Raw genomic sequence first — 15680 nt, 5'->3', positions numbered from 1 at the left:
CTGATCACAATACTGTTCCTTTTGAATACATGATCCTCAGAGTGAACAGTAATTTACCTGATGTAGGTGGGGTTCTAGGTTTACTGTACCTGATGTAGTTGGGGTTCTTGCTCTGCAGGTTTCTCATGAGTCCCCCTACAGAGGCCTTGAACTGGAAGCCTGCAGTGGGGGGTCTCTTCAGGTTGACCTTAGCAGGGTTTCCCTCAGGAAACAGCTGTCTCATCAGGCTGTGGGTGGCCTTGTACATGGCCTGAGACAGGTCTCTGTACAGCAGGTCATTGTTCTTGTCTACAAAGCCCTCCACACGGTACAGCACCTAGACCACAAGACAATTATGAAAACACCAAGACAGTGATGAAAATACTCAGACACGAAGCACAGGAAAATATCTGTTATTGCCCCATAAAAAGAACGACAACCCAGAGGGAGGAGTAGTAGTACTTTACTGTCAATCCTAAACGCATCCTGAGGAAATACTTGCCATGGATTGAATCCGATTAATACAAATGCAACACTGTTTGTGGGGGATGTTGACCAAATGGGGATTATAAGTCTATTTACCCAGAGTGTCTTTAAAGCAGGATATATTCTGGGCTATTCTGGTCCATCATGTGTCAAGGAAAACCTCTGCATTACTGATCTTTTTTTTTTAATTTATTTTTTTACAATCACTGAATGTGATATATTCCAGGTAATGCTCTTAACCCAATCTGCACGCTCCTCTCCACTCTGCTCGTCTGACTATAATCAGTATTGATCCTACCTTTTCTCCTCGCCAGTGATTACCAGAGTGTCATATCTAGGTTATACATGTCTATGATGCAGTGATGGGGTTAATTTATCCATTTAAATTCAGTCAAGTCAGGAAATAAACCTAAAATTGGACTTGGAAATTTCAGTTTACTTCCTGAATTAAAATGGAATTGACCCCAACCCTGGGTCCCACACAGTCTCCCAGTATATGTAAAGTGTGTTTCTCATCCCTACTTTCCCAGCGTAGTGTTGGATGCGGAAGCAGCTGTGAGGCAAGCTGTGGTCTGTCAGGAACTTGGAGTTCTTGCTGAGGCGACTCTCAAAGTGCTGGTGCTCAGCACAGATGGTGTTGAGCTTGTCTAGGAAGGTGTCATCAGTCACTGTGCCTGGCCTGAGACATTCCTCATCCAACATGGCCAGGATACCATTCTGGTTCTGCAACAGAGGAGGAGAGAGTGGGATTATTATAACACATTCCTCTTAACATATTATTCTGAGAATACATTCTTTAAAATAAATTCTAAATGTACGATACAGTATTATAATTGTTCTAAACAGAGTCAACTGATTACAGACCAAAGTTAACCCATATTTGAGGTAATCATGTCTGGTCATTAGTGATAAACCATGTGTATATCATGGAAAATTGTTTCAAGGTAATTATTCATGTATATTGTGAAATTGCTTTGTTTTGCTTTACAAGAATCAGATGACATTGAGGGAGACCGACTTACATTCTCAATGAGGTCACAGATAACGGCGTTGTTGAAATACTCAATGTTGGTCCATTCAATGCCCTGTCACAAACAGAGAACAAGAGGTTACAAACAGGTTACTATTTTCTCTTTTTCCCCACTAACTTTCACTTATGTCTTGGGCTTTCCAACAAAGCAATGTCCTGTAGTGTAATCCTGACCTCACCTAGACTTACTTATACAGACCTGAGTGGCTTAAGAGATAAACCCACTGACCTTCAAGACTCTCAGACAGGCAGCTAACCAATGGGCCATAGAGTACCACAGTACGAGTCATAATACCCATATAACCTAGCAATCAAACAGGGAAATGGTTCCAATCGTTTATCCACCATTCATTTTTCCCCATAGGGGATTTTAGAAACCCTTAAAATAAGGGCTGTGTTCTGTGTAGGCTTACCCTAGCGTGATGTTCTGATAACTGTGTAAATCTCTCTAGGACAAGATTACTTTTATCAATATATTTGCTTGTATTTACCCCCCCAAAATGAAATACTAATTAGCTGCTAATGTGGCTATCATAAAGAACTACAAATTCCATGATTCTGGACGAGAGGGACAATTCAAGGCAAAGGTAAGAATCTCTGGATTAACTACATATTGTTAGCTAAAAGTATTAATGAATTAATTTGTTACATTTCTTTAAGTGGACAATTCTGTGAACTGTCTTGTGTAAGTTTTAAATTGACAATACCTGTTAGCAAAGGCTAGAGATTACATGCAGGAGCTTGCAGGGATGTGTAGTCTTGCATGTCTAATGGTAGAAAAACGAATGGAACCATTTCCCTGTTTGACCGCTAGGTTTTAGGGCTATTATGACACCTCAACTGTGGGGCTCTATTTAGTCAACAACTTACAGAACAGAGAATCAAAATGCGTCATACCGTAAAAAAAAAAAACGCTTTTCTTTCAAAAACATGGACATTTCTAAGTGACCCCAAACTTTTGTACATTAAAATAACAAATTGATCAGAAATATAGTGCAGACATTGTTAATGTTGTAAATTACTATTGTAGCTGGAATATCTACATAGGCGTACAGAGGCCCATTATCAGCAACCAAATAGTACCCGCAAAACACCAGTCTCAACGTGAACAGTGAAGAGGCAACTCCAGGATGCTGGCCTTCTAGAGTTGCAAAGAAAAGCCATATCTCTGTCCAGTGTGTGTTCTTTTGCCCATCTTAATCTTTTCTTTTTATTGGCCAGTCTGAGATATGGCTTTTTCTTTGCAACTCTGCCTAGAAGGCCAGCATCCCGGAGTTTCCTCTTCACTGTTGACGTTGAGACTGGTGTTTTGCGGGTACTATTTAATGAAGCTGCCAGTTGAGGACTTGTGAGGCGTCTGTTTCTCAAACTAGACACTCTAATGTACTTGTCCTCTTGCTCAGTTGTACACCGGGGCCTCCCACTCCTTTTTCTATTCTGGTTAGAGCCAGTTTGCGCTGTTCTGTGAAGGGAGTAGTACAAAGCATTGTACGAGATCTTTTCTCGTACATGGAATAGAACAAGAATAGACTGACGAGTTTCAGAAGAAAGTTATTTGTTTCTGGACAATTTGAGCCTGTAATCGAACCCCCAAATGCTGATGCTCCAGATACTCAACTAGTCTAAAGATGTCCAGTTTTATTGCTTCTTTAATCAGAACAGCAGTTTTCAGCTGTGCTAACATAATTGCAAAAGGGTTTTCTAATGATCAATTAGCCTTTTAAAATGATAAACTTGGGTTAGCTAACACAACGTGGCGTTGGAACACAGGAGTGATGGGTTGCTGATAATGGGCCTCTGTACGCCTATGTAGATATTCCAGGAATATCAGGAAAACCAGGACATTTTTAAGTGACCCCAAACTTTTGAACGGTAGTGTATATATAGAAAACTTGATTGCTGACAAGCAAAACATTTTGGGACTATATCAACAATGGATTACTGAAACAAATACCAAAAGATAGTTTTGGGTGGAATTTTCTTTTAAGCAGTTCACTATGTCTGATAGTATCTAAATCATTTGTCTGGCCTGACTGACCAAAGCCATTCAGTCAGATCTGCTGTTGCTGGTTTAATGGGTTGACACAGCTGTAGCTTGGGGTTTAAACAGTAAGAGTCCTTAAAATATATTTTCTATTCAATGTATATACATTTATATACACCTCAATAAGAGCACAAGACTCAAGAGCACAGCATGTTTCTGAAAGAACGTGCCTGTTTGAACATAAAAAATGGTGCCGAACCACAGGGTCAGGGCTGGTAACTGGTGGTTCTGGCAGACTTGGTCTATGTGACAGACAGGGAGACCAGGTTTGGGGGCGGGGCTGGGTTAGCCATGTGGGGATGCGGATTCTGCATCCTGCATCCGGATTCTGCATCCCTCCTGTCTCCCACAGTGTAGTATTTTCCCATGCACTGATGTGGAGCGAGGCCAGGCAATGGAATATCATGGAGGGGAGGTCAAGGGAGCAGCACTCACATACTTAGAGCTCTGAAAGCAAACAGAGGCCTGAGCCCCAGGGGAAGAAGTCTGTTTACCCCTGCTGGAGTGAAGGATCACTTCAGTCCCCAAACCCACAGAGGAGAGGAGAGGGAGAGAGATATGGAAAGAGTGGTGAAGAAAGCAGGAGAGAAGGTTGAGGGAGAGAAAGGACTAGAACGATAAATGAGGTGGACAATAGAACATGGAGGAAGTGCAATGGGGTACAGATGCAGAGAGGAAAGAAAAGAGTGAAAGAGCAAGAGGTACATGAAGTGAACGGGAGCGACTGGACAAAACAGAGTGATATAGGCATGGTCAACATCACAGCCCAGACGTACTAGAACACTGGTTGACAGGCCTGGCTCAAACTACAAATGGACCTGTTAGCGTGTAGAAGTGAAGTGTCAGGGGGGCAGAGGGTGCTATGGTTGTGGGTGAACGGTGCGAGGTGGATGGCTTTATGGGGCAACTCCCTCCTCTGTGGATGCCAGTAGATTAGTGTCTAATGAACACGACCCAAACTAAAAAAGGGAGGGACCACCTGTACTACGTGGTCCAATAAGTAACACTCATTTTTATTCTGTTTCTACATGTTTTGATACAGTGTGCTCTACAGCCCTGTTGTTCCCAGAAAGGGAAACGTTCCTTACCTCTCTGACGTACTCCTCCTGCTCTTCACGTAGCGTCAGTTCGATGAAGATCTGCTGAAGCTTCTCGTTGCAGTAGTTGATGATGAACTGTTCAAAGCTGTTGTCCTGTAGAGGAGAACACCCATAGATACCATTTAGTCTCATATTCAGTCATTAGGCCACATTTTAGCCTGTCCAGATGCAAACAGCAGGGTACCACATGGCACCACATTCAGTACTCTCTCGTCTGCCTGCCACTGTGAAATGCCCCCATCTGTTTCTGTGTTGTCATGCAGCCATTCAATAAGCTTTCGGGTCACTTCCGGGGTCCTTCTTCCCCTTTGTTGGATCACACTAGGGTAATGCCAAAACAGACCCGGGCTGGCTCCATAATTGCTCGAGCTCCATTCCTTCACCGCAATGTCACGCCAACAAAGAAAATGTCTCTTTCCAAACAAACCCGAGAGAATCTATTTTCTCTCTCTAAACTACTGTGGGAACTGATCTACTATAAAACTGAGGCAATGCTAGCTACAAATCTAGGCAACCAACCAAGCAGAACGTGTCTAGAACTTTCTATTCCTTGGTGACATTTCTCATTGCTTTACAACCACTCTTGAACAAACAAAGGACAGTGTCTTTGGACAATAAGACAAATAGCTGCCTGATCATAAAATCCTACCTGTGTTTCTTATCATGAATACATGTAAACTAACCTCGGTAAAGCTTCAGTGTTAATCATAAACTTGTTTCAAAAGGTGTTGAACAGTGAGTATTGAAAGACAGTTTGTTAACCATTTCAAAGCCCAAATTATGAAAATTATCCCCTTTCCCTATTAATTTAGATGACCAGTTCCTTTTTCATTGCAATCAACCCTACTTGGCAAACAGCATCAGCGTTGGTTGGGTTAGGAAACAATATCACTCCATTTGCTTAGGTTACAGTGGGTTAGAACAGCATCAATATGGGGCGAAGGGTGTACTGGACACTTTTGGTCAGGAAAAGCAGGCCTCACATGGCAACAGAAGGAGAGTGTTCATACATAACCTGGTCTCAGATCTGTTTGTGCAGCCTTGCCAAACACTTGGCATGACGAGGACCATAGGAGTTGACAGGACAGCACAAACAGGTCTGGGACCAAGCTACTTCATACACTCTTCAGAAAAGCTCTGCTATTGAATGTCCTCTCCTTCACTTAAGATGCACCAGTACTCCTTCATATCCCACCACAAAAAAACACAATGGAAGTCCTGTTATAGATGAGGATCTGAATTAAGACGAGAAGATAGATCGCAGCATGCACACTGCACACTCTCGGCAGGTGTACTTACTCCATCCTGTCGGCCCAGACACAACAACATTCAGTAGAGAGGAATGGAATGACTTCACAATGAGTGGGGAACAGTCAGGCACATTAGGAACATGAACTCGAGATCAACTTAAAGACACACTGGACTACGGAAGTTTAGTTGCTAGTTGTTTATGTCAAATTAATAATCTCATGAAACCACACAAGTTCTTTGTTTTAGGCAAACAATATGCTTTTGCTCATGGGTGAGGGGTCGTGTGAGGTATCTCTGTCCATTTAGGCCAGGGACCCATTTGCCAAACTGAGCCATTACTCTTACCTCAAATATTTCAAAACCATAGATGTCCAGGACTCCCATCACCTTGTGGCGTGTTTTGGCCTGAGCCTGAGAGGAGAAATAGAAAGAGAAAGTATAAGATACATATAAAATGAGTCCTGTCTTACTGACACTCATTTAATCTACTTTGGTAGGGCTTATATCTTTACAGTCAATGGCTTATAGAATAATAGTTGACAAATCTGGCTCATATAATGAGACCAGACCTACCTTGATGCTTTCATTGATCCTTGTGACCAGCCAGCTGAACAGACGGCTGTAGAGGTTTTTGGCCAGGGCATCACGGGCATAGTAGGCCTAGCAAATCACAAATAAGGGCTTAGTATACAGTGCCTTCGAGAAGCATTCAGCCCCCTTGATTTTTCCCACATTTTGTTACGTTAGCCTCATTATAAAATGGTTAAATAAATACAGAATCCTCAATCTACAAACAATACTCCATCATGACAAAGCAAAAACAGGTTTAGAAATTTTTGCAAATGTATTACAAATAAAAAACTGAAATACCTTATTTACATAAGTATTCAGACCCTTTGCTATGAGACTTGAAATTGAGCTCAGGTGCATCTGGTTTCCATTTTTTATTTTATTTATTTCACCTTTATTTAACCAGGTAGGCTAGTTGAGAACAAGTTCTCATTTGCAACTGCGACCTGGCCAAGATAAAGCATAGCAGTGTGAACAGACAACACAGAGTTACACATGGAGTAAACAATAAACAAGTCAATAACATGGTAGAAAAAAAAGAGAATCTATATACAATGTGTGCAAAAGGCATGAGGTAGGCAATAAATCGAATAATTACAATTTAGCAGATTAACACTGGAGTGATAAATCATCAGATGATCATGTGCAAGAAGAGATACTTGGTGTGCAAAAGAGCAGAAAAGTAAATAAATAAAAGCAGTATGGGGGGTGAGGTAGGTAAATTGGGTGGTAGTTTACAGATGGACTAATGTACAGCTGCAGCGATCGGTTAGCTGCTCGGATAGCAGATTTTTAAAGTTGTTGAGGGAGATAAAAGTCTCCAACTTTCAGAGATTTTTGCAATTCGTTCCCGTCGCAGGCAGCAGAAACTGGAAGGAAAGCGTCCAAATAAGGTTTTGGCTTTAGGGATGATTCATGAGATACACCTGCTGGAGCGCGTGTTGCAGGTGGGTGTAGCCATCGTGACCAGTGAACTGAGATAAGGCGGCACTTTACCTAGCATAGCCCTTGTAGATGACCTGGAGCCAGTGGGTCTGACGACGAACATGTAGCGAGGGCCAGCCGACTAGGGCATACAGGTCGCAGTGGTGGGTCGTATAAGGTGCTTTGTAACAAAACGAATGGCACTGTGATAAACTGCATCCAGTTTGCTGAGTAGAGTATTGGAAGCTATTTTGTAGATGACATCGCCGAAGTCGAGGATCGGTAGGATAGTCAGTTTTACTAGGGTAAGTTTGGCGGCGTGAGTGAAGGAGGCTTTGTTGCGGAATAGAAAGCCGATTCTTGCTTTGATTTTGGATTGGAGATGTTTGATATGAGTCTGGAAGGAGAGTTTGCAGTCTAGCCAGACACCTAGGTACTTATAGATGTCCACATATTCTAGGTCGGAACCGTCCAGGGTGGTGATGCTAGTCGGGCGTGCGGGTGCAGGCAGCGAACGGTTGAAAAGGCATGCATTTGGTTTTACTAGCGTTTAAGAGCAGTTGGAGGCCACGGAAGGAGTGTTGTATGCATTGAAGCTCGTTTGGAGGTTAGATAGTACAGTGTCCAAGGAAGGGCCGGAAGTATATAGAATGGTGTCGTCTGCGTAGAGGTGGATCAGGGAATCGCCCGCAGCAAGAGCAACATCATTGATGTATACAGAGAAAAGAGTCGGCCCGAGAATTGAACCCTGTGGTACCCCCATAGAGACTGCCAGAGGACCGGACAACATGCCCTCCGATTTGACACACTGAACTCTGTCTGCAAAGTAGTGTTGAACCAGGCAAGGCATCATTAGAAAACCGGAGCACTGAGTCTGCCGATAAGAATATGGTGATTGACAGAGTCGAAAGCCTTGGCCAGGTCGATGAAGACGGCTGCACAGTAATGTCTTTTATCGATGGCGGTTATGATATCGTTTAGTACCTTGAGCGTGGCTGAGGTGCACCCGTGACCGGCTCGGAAACCGGATTGCACAGCAGGAGAAGGTACGGTGGGATTCGAGATGGTCAGTGATCTGTTTGTTGACTTGGCTTTCGAAGACCTTAGATAGGCAGGGCAGGATGGATATAGGTCTGTAACAGTTTGGGTCCAGGGTGTCTCCCCCTTTGAAGAGGGGGATGACCGCGGCAGCTTTCCAATCCTTGGGATCTCAGATGATACGAAGGAGAGGGTTGAACAGGCTGGTGATAGGGGGTGCGACAATGGCGGCGGACAGTTTCAGAAATAGGGGGTCCAGATTGTCAAGCCCAGCTGATTTGTATGGGTCCAGTTTTCCAGCTCTTTCAGAACATCTGCTATCTGGATTTGGGTAAAGGAGAAGCTGGGGAGGCTTGGGCGAGTAGCAGCGGAGGGGGCGGGGCTGTTGGCCAAGGTTGGAGTCGCCAGGAGGAAGGCATGGCCAGCCATTGAGAAATGCTGTTGAAGTCTTCGATTATCACGGATTTATCGGTGGGTGACCGTGTTACCTAGCCTCAGTGCAGTGGGCAGCTGGGAGGAGGTGCTCTTGTTCTCCATGGACTTTACAGTATCCCAGAACTTTTTTGAGTTAGAGCTACAGGATGCAAATTTCTGCTTGAAAAAGCTGGCCTTTGCTTTCCTGACTGACTGCGTGTATTGGTTCCTGACTTCCCTGAACAGTTGCATATCGCATTGATCATCCTTGAGATGTTTCTACAACTTTATTGGAGTCCACCTGTGGTAAATTCAATTGATTGACCTTGATATGGAAAGGCACACACCTGTCGGTCTATGTAAGGTCCTACAGTTGACAGTGCATGTCAGAGCAAAAACCAAGCCATGAGGCGGAAGGAATTGTCCGTAGAGCTCCGAGACAAGATTATGTTGAGGCACAGGGTACCAAAAAATTTCTGCAGCATTGAAGGTCCAAGAACACAGTGGCCTCTATCATTCTTAAATAGAAGAAATGTGGAACCCCCATGACTCTTCCTAGAGCTGACAGCCTGGCCATACTGAGCAATCGGTGTGGCAGGGCCTTTGTCAGGGAGGAGTCCAAGAACTCGATGGTCACTGACAGCGCTCCAGAGTTCTTCTGTGGAGATGGGAGAACCTTCCAGAAGGACAACCATCTCTGTAGGACTCCACCAAAAAGGCCTTTATGGTAGAGTTGCCAGACGGAAGACACTCCTCAGTAAAAAGGCACATGGCAGCTCGCTTGGAGTTTGCCAAAAGGCACCTAAAGACTCTCAGACCATGAGAAACAAGATTCTCCGGTCTAATGAAAACAAGATTAAACTCTTTGACCTAAATGCCAAGCATCACGTCTGGAAGAAACCTGGCACCATGCCTACGGTGAAGCATGGCGGCGGCAGCATCATGCTGTCGGGTTGTTTTTCTGTGGCAGGGACTGGGAGACAAGTCAAGATCGAGGGAAATATGAACAGAGCAAAGTACAGAGAGATCCTTGATGAAAGTCCCATTCTGAGTTCCTGAGCAGGTTATGGTTCACCTTCCAACAGGACAACAACACTAAGCACACAGCCAAGACAATGCAGGAGTGGCTTCGGGAAATGTCTATGAATGTCCTTGAGTGGCCCAGCCAGAGCTCGGACTTGAAACCAATCGAACATCTCTGGAGAGACCTGAAAATAGCTGTGCAGCAACACTCCCCATCCAACCTGACAGAGCTTGTGAGGATCTGTAGTGAAGAATGGGAGAGAAACAACAAATGCAGGTGTGCCAAGCTTGTAGCGTCCTACCCAAGGAGACTTGAGGCTGTAATCGCCGCCAAAAGTGCTTCAACAAATGGTCTGAATAGTTAAATGTGATATTTCCATTTCCTATTTTTAATACATTAGCAAAAATGTAAGTAGTACTGTTAAAATGGTTTTTGCTTCGTCATTATGGGGTATTGTGTGTAGATTGATGCAAAAACAATTTAATACATTTTAAAATAAGGCTGTAACGTAACAAAATGTGGAAGTGAATACTTTCAGAATGCACTGCATATACATTGAACAAAAATATAAATGCAACATGCAACAATTAAAGATTGTAGGACAAGCAAGACATAGCATACAGACAGAGCAACATAGGACAAGCAAGACGTAGCAGACAGACAGAGCAACATAGAACAAAAAGCAGCAAGACACAATTCATAATAGCAACAAAGTGTTTCCACACCTCACAAGCTACAGACAACAGACAACATGGAAAGCGCCAATACACAGCTAGGGATTATGTTCACAAATCTGATTGACCTTTAGCCATGTCTTCATGCATTTTGTGAAAGTGTGATATGTGGTGCAGTTATGTGTGTCTGATGGCAGTGTATTCCAGACATGGGAAGCTTTCACAGAGAAAGCTGATTTACTAAAGGTGCTTTTCCTTAAGGGAACTATACAGTCACCTCATAGCAGACCTTGTGGATCTGCTGCCATATGTTTGGGTTTTCTGTTTAACAAAAATACTGAGTGGAGGGGGAGCCAGGGCATTTAGGATCTTGAATACAAGACATGCGTCGGTGTATTGCACAAGATTTTCCCAACTCAGGAGCTCATGCTTTCTGAGGATGTAACAGTGATGATGGCTATTGCGCTTCCTATCAAGCACTTTGAGAGCCTGTTATTGGACAGACTGAATAGGTTTAAATGTTGTACAGCAAGCTTGGGCCCAACTAGTCAAGCAGTATGTTAAGTGGGGGAGTATCATAGATTTGAAGTACAGTTTTGCTACCTCTGTAGTCAAACAATTTCGTATAAATCCGAAATTAGCTAGGTTGAATTTGGTTATATGAATTACCTTTTTCACATGCTTTTTAAAAGAGAGGTTGGAATCAAGTATGATGCCAACGTACTTAAAATCAGATACCACCTGAAGCTTCTCCCCTGACACATGGACATCTGTTGCCCTCTTTGTGAAAAACATGCAAACGTGTTTGTATCTCAATGTGAAAAAAACAGAGTCACTGAGCCACTTTGTAACCTGGACCATTCCAGTAGTGAGTTCTTGTGCAGCTTGTTGTTTGCGCTTTGCATGCACATATATCACTATATTATCTGCATACATTTGAACTTCAGATCCAGTACAGACAGAAGGCAGATCATTAATGTACAAGCTGAACAGGAGGGGCCCCAGTATTGACCCTTGGGGCACGCCCACATCATAGCTAAGAGTGGGCGACAGCTCATTGCTCACTCTGACACACTGAGTTCTGCCTTCAAGGTATGGTTTCATCCATCAAGGCATCGGGGGAAAAGTTGAACTTAAACTGTTAAAGGAGGCTTATGGTAGATTAACATTAAATTATCTGGAAACAGCTCTGGTGGACATTCCTGCAGTCAGCGTGCCAATTACACGCTCCCTCAAAACTTGACATCTGTGGCATTGTGTTGTGACAAAACTTCCCATTTTGTTCAGTAGATTTTAGTGCTCTCATGCAGAAAGAAATATAGCTGTAGTAAATATCTCTGGTAAATGCTTGTAGTAGTGTGGCATTCAACTGGGACAGGGATAGATCAGTTTTTATGGATGTGAAGTGACAGTCAAGCTGTAATTCCAGCTGTAGAATGTTTCTCATTCCAACCATCCACAAGGGAACAAAATTATACATTGAGCTGTCTGAGGAGGTGTGTCCTAGCGTGGGCCGAATAGCATCCCTATAGTTATGGAGGCTCATCCTCTGGCATACAGCCACACTGGAGTAGAGAAAGGCTGTCATTCATCATGTAAACACACACACGCAAACACACACCGGAAGAGGTGAACTTGCAGTGACAGAGCGCTGTGGCATGGACAGGACCAGGCATAACCTCCGTAACAAACAAACACTTCTAGGAGGTGATGCTTAGACTGGTGATGTGCTATGGATGAGCTGGTGATCCTTTAGTTCGATAGTTCCTCCAAGGGCTCGAACCAATGTGCTCTGATTTATTGTCTCAGCCTGGCCTTTATATACCCTTCTGTTTACGCCATCTGGCCGGATGTTTGTGAAGATAAGAGAAAGCACACAGTACCACCAGGGGAGGGTGTCCCGGTCTCAAGGAGTCAGATCTGTAGCCTGGTCCCAGATCTGTTAGTGCTGTCTTGTCAATTCCTATGGTCATTTTCACAGCAATTTAGGAGATGGCAACACAGCACAAACAGATCTGGGACCAGGCTACCAGAAAACTGCCAAGGATGTATAAAATCACACTTCAGGAGGAGTGAAGCTCATCCCTTCATACTAACCTTCTTAAGCTGCTTTTCTGGAGAACAGAGAGAGGACTAGAGAGAGGACTAGCCCCTGACATTCTTCTTCTCATCACCAACTGAATGTTGCCTGAACTCAAACCTCCAGCATAAGGAGAGGAAACTAGCTTCTATTCCTATATGTTTATCCTAAACATGAATGTGCCTGACTGCCTGAACTCACTAACCTCCAAAACCTGGCCTACTTCTGCAATTTCCAGGGGAGAATTCACCAAATCCTCATCCATAATGGACATGTTTCCATGTACAGTAGATGGGGATAGGAAGTAAGCTAGCCAGAGAATTAAGTCAAAGGGAAATAATCCTCTCATCCACCCACAACTGCAGTGTGAAAACATCCCCTGGGACTTAGTCTGTCAGTGCTATCATGAAAGTAAGTGTGTTGCTATACACTGATGACAGGTGGTCTTGTTTGGCTCAGTTGGTGAGGGCATGGCGCTAGCAAAGTCAAGGTTGTGGGTTCAAGTCCCACAGAGAACAAATATACATACTAAAATCAATGCAGTGTCATATGGGGTAGAGTCTAGTATTAGAACCAACACTGGGTGTGGATACAATGGCAACATGTGGGATTACATTGTATGAATGTAAACGTTAAGTTGTTTATTGATTTCGTCTACATATGTTTTTTTGTATGTTGGCAAAAAAAGATGCCAAAAATATATATATTACTAAAATAAATACATAAAATCAATGCACTCCCACTCACTGTACTGTGTGGTGATAAAAGTGGCATACATTAATAAAGCGATAATGCCCGAGAAGCCAGTGTTAGGAGAATATATTGGCACGGGTGTTGTTAGGCCCGACATAGAAAATGTGCTCTCTCATCAGATGAGCTAGCCAACACAGCTAACACAATCACTTCAAACTGATGTTGGAAAGACTGCAAACTAGCTGCACTTTGTTTTGTTTTACGTTTATTCAATTGATATTTCTTTGTATATAAATCCATAAAAATTAGGCCAGCTGTTTCATAATTTCGACTGGCTAAGAAACGCTGCCTGCCTGTCTGTCTCCTCCTGACCCCTACACGTTCATTACTATGGGACAGTGGGAGATAAAATTTGAATATTGAAACAATGTTGCTAATGTCAGAGAGACAGACGGCAAGGTTTATACAAATCTCAGCTGTTGAAAACAAAATTTTAGACTAAAAGAAATGTGAGATAATGTCTAGATGCTTTTTATAGAGGAGATAAAGTTTATAACTTCCCTGCCTGGGCTGATGAGACAGTGGATTGCACAGTCAGATGGAACAGAGTAATTAAGCATTTTAACGTCATAGCTTTAGCCGGTGGTAACTTGTGGAATAGACACCGGCTGGAAAGCGCTGTTAACCAATGAGCAATCAGGATTAGACCCATACATTATATACACACTCATGTTTAAATAGATAGAACTAAAGAAGTGTGATGCTATACAGTGCTGATCTTCTCACCTGGGCCACGTTGAGTGTGGTAGACACCTTCTCCATCTTGGCTTCCACGGTGCGGTAGCTGAAAGCCCTCTCCAGCACAGACTGCTCAATCCCCAACAGCTCACACATCTCCTTCAGGTCTGGAAAATAGAACAGAGGAAACACACACACACTCACTGACAGAACAACTGACACAAACGCTCAATCATAGAGCTTTGTATACAGGCCGAAGGCAAAGAATAGCTGTATAGCAAACAAAATAGGCAATGACTAGATGAAACGCTTCAATAAAGGAAATCTATCCCCTGTGAATAAGGAATCCATATCAATGTTAAGCTTTACCAACAATGCCACTTGATGCCAGTATCACGGTTCCAGTGGGTAGCCATAAGGGCATTAGCTAAACCCTTTCCTTAGAGAGATAAGGTGATCTACTCTGAGATCTCAGACGATCTCCTTTAGGAACAGTGTTGTCTCCTGGCCAGGATACCCCAAAGCAGTCGGATGGAGTAATGTTTAAGAGGAGTTAGTGCATTAGCCTTAATGTATTTAGGTATTTAAAGGTCAATTGTCTCACTCAATTGTCTTATGTAAGAATAGTGTTGTTGACAAATGTCTTTGTGTATAGTGACAGCTGTCAAATGGTCACAAGGGGAAATCCATGAATAACCTAATGTAGAAGTGTGGAGTTCATGATTCACACCACAGGCCATGTGGACTTCATGATTCACACCACAGGCCATGTGGACTTCATGATTCACACCACAGGCCATGTGGACTTCATGGATTCACACCACAGGCCATGTGGAACTTTCATGATTCACACCAACAGGCATGTGGACTTCATGATTTCACACCAAGGTCATGTGGACTTCATGATTTCACACCACAGGTCGTGGACTTCATGATTCACACCACAGGCCATGTGGACTTCATGATTCACACCACAGGCCATGTGGACTTCATGATTCACACCACAAGCCATGTGGACTTCTTCCACTTAAGTGTATCCTGTAGATTAGAAAGGAGTTTTGTTTGCAAAGAAAGAATGCAAAGTTGTGCCACGGCTGGGTTATTCAGACATGCAAAATATTACATTTGCTTAATAGGGGAGAGCTGTTAGCAGTTACATAAGTAGGCGTACTGTACTTACCATCAGAAAACATTGCATACTATAGACAACTGTAGTTAAGGAGTGAATGTTATTCATAAGGGTTACAAGGAGAAAATAGGACCTCACCCAATTTAAAATGGATGGCCCTCCATATTTCACCTACACCCTCCATGAATGCTTGAAGGATAAAAACAAGTGACCATCCCCTATATCCAAGATAATAATTAATGTCTACCATTTACCCTTACTTCTCAGACAGACCAGAGCGCTAGACATGCAGTTTCAGAAACCATTCTTCGTCCTGTAAGCATTACAGGAATTTTGATAGTGCACAGAGCTGCGGGCCAGAAGGTTGTGGGATCTCGTTTATAGTCAAAGTTTTGCATTAATCTATCATCGCATTTGCAGGTCCCAGAAAAAATGGCCTTATGAACATTCATGCAGTTTTACAGCCTTTTAAATATTAGAAGGATATTTTGTTACAACACACAAAT

General features: G+C 43.1%; 1 protein-coding gene across 4 annotated transcripts in view; it reads right to left on the bottom strand.

Annotated features, from left to right (window-relative positions):
* The window catches only part of LOC111959417 (unconventional myosin-Ib), a 151688-nt gene that overhangs the window by 17379 nt on the left and 118629 nt on the right, over positions 1–15680 (bottom strand). For all 4 annotated transcript variants that reach the window (XM_023980940.2, XM_023980941.2, XM_023980942.2 and 1 more), the window contains exons 11-17: positions 14094–14212; positions 6464–6550; positions 6236–6301; positions 4628–4732; positions 1488–1550; positions 988–1188; positions 90–316 (exon numbers count right to left, since the gene is read on the bottom strand). In XM_023980940.2, coding sequence (XP_023836708.2) covers positions 90–316; positions 988–1188; positions 1488–1550; positions 4628–4732; positions 6236–6301; positions 6464–6550; positions 14094–14212 — 868 coding nt within the window. The remainder of the gene's footprint in view (positions 1–89; positions 317–987; positions 1189–1487; positions 1551–4627; positions 4733–6235; positions 6302–6463; positions 6551–14093; positions 14213–15680) is intronic.

This window comes from Salvelinus sp. IW2-2015, linkage group LG36, assembly GCF_002910315.2.
Source record: "Salvelinus sp. IW2-2015 linkage group LG36, ASM291031v2, whole genome shotgun sequence".
Lineage (NCBI taxonomy): Eukaryota > Metazoa > Chordata > Actinopteri > Salmoniformes > Salmonidae > Salvelinus > Salvelinus sp. IW2-2015.
The sequence above is the reverse complement of the archived record's forward strand: the minus strand, read 5'-3'. Positions and strand labels throughout refer to the sequence as shown.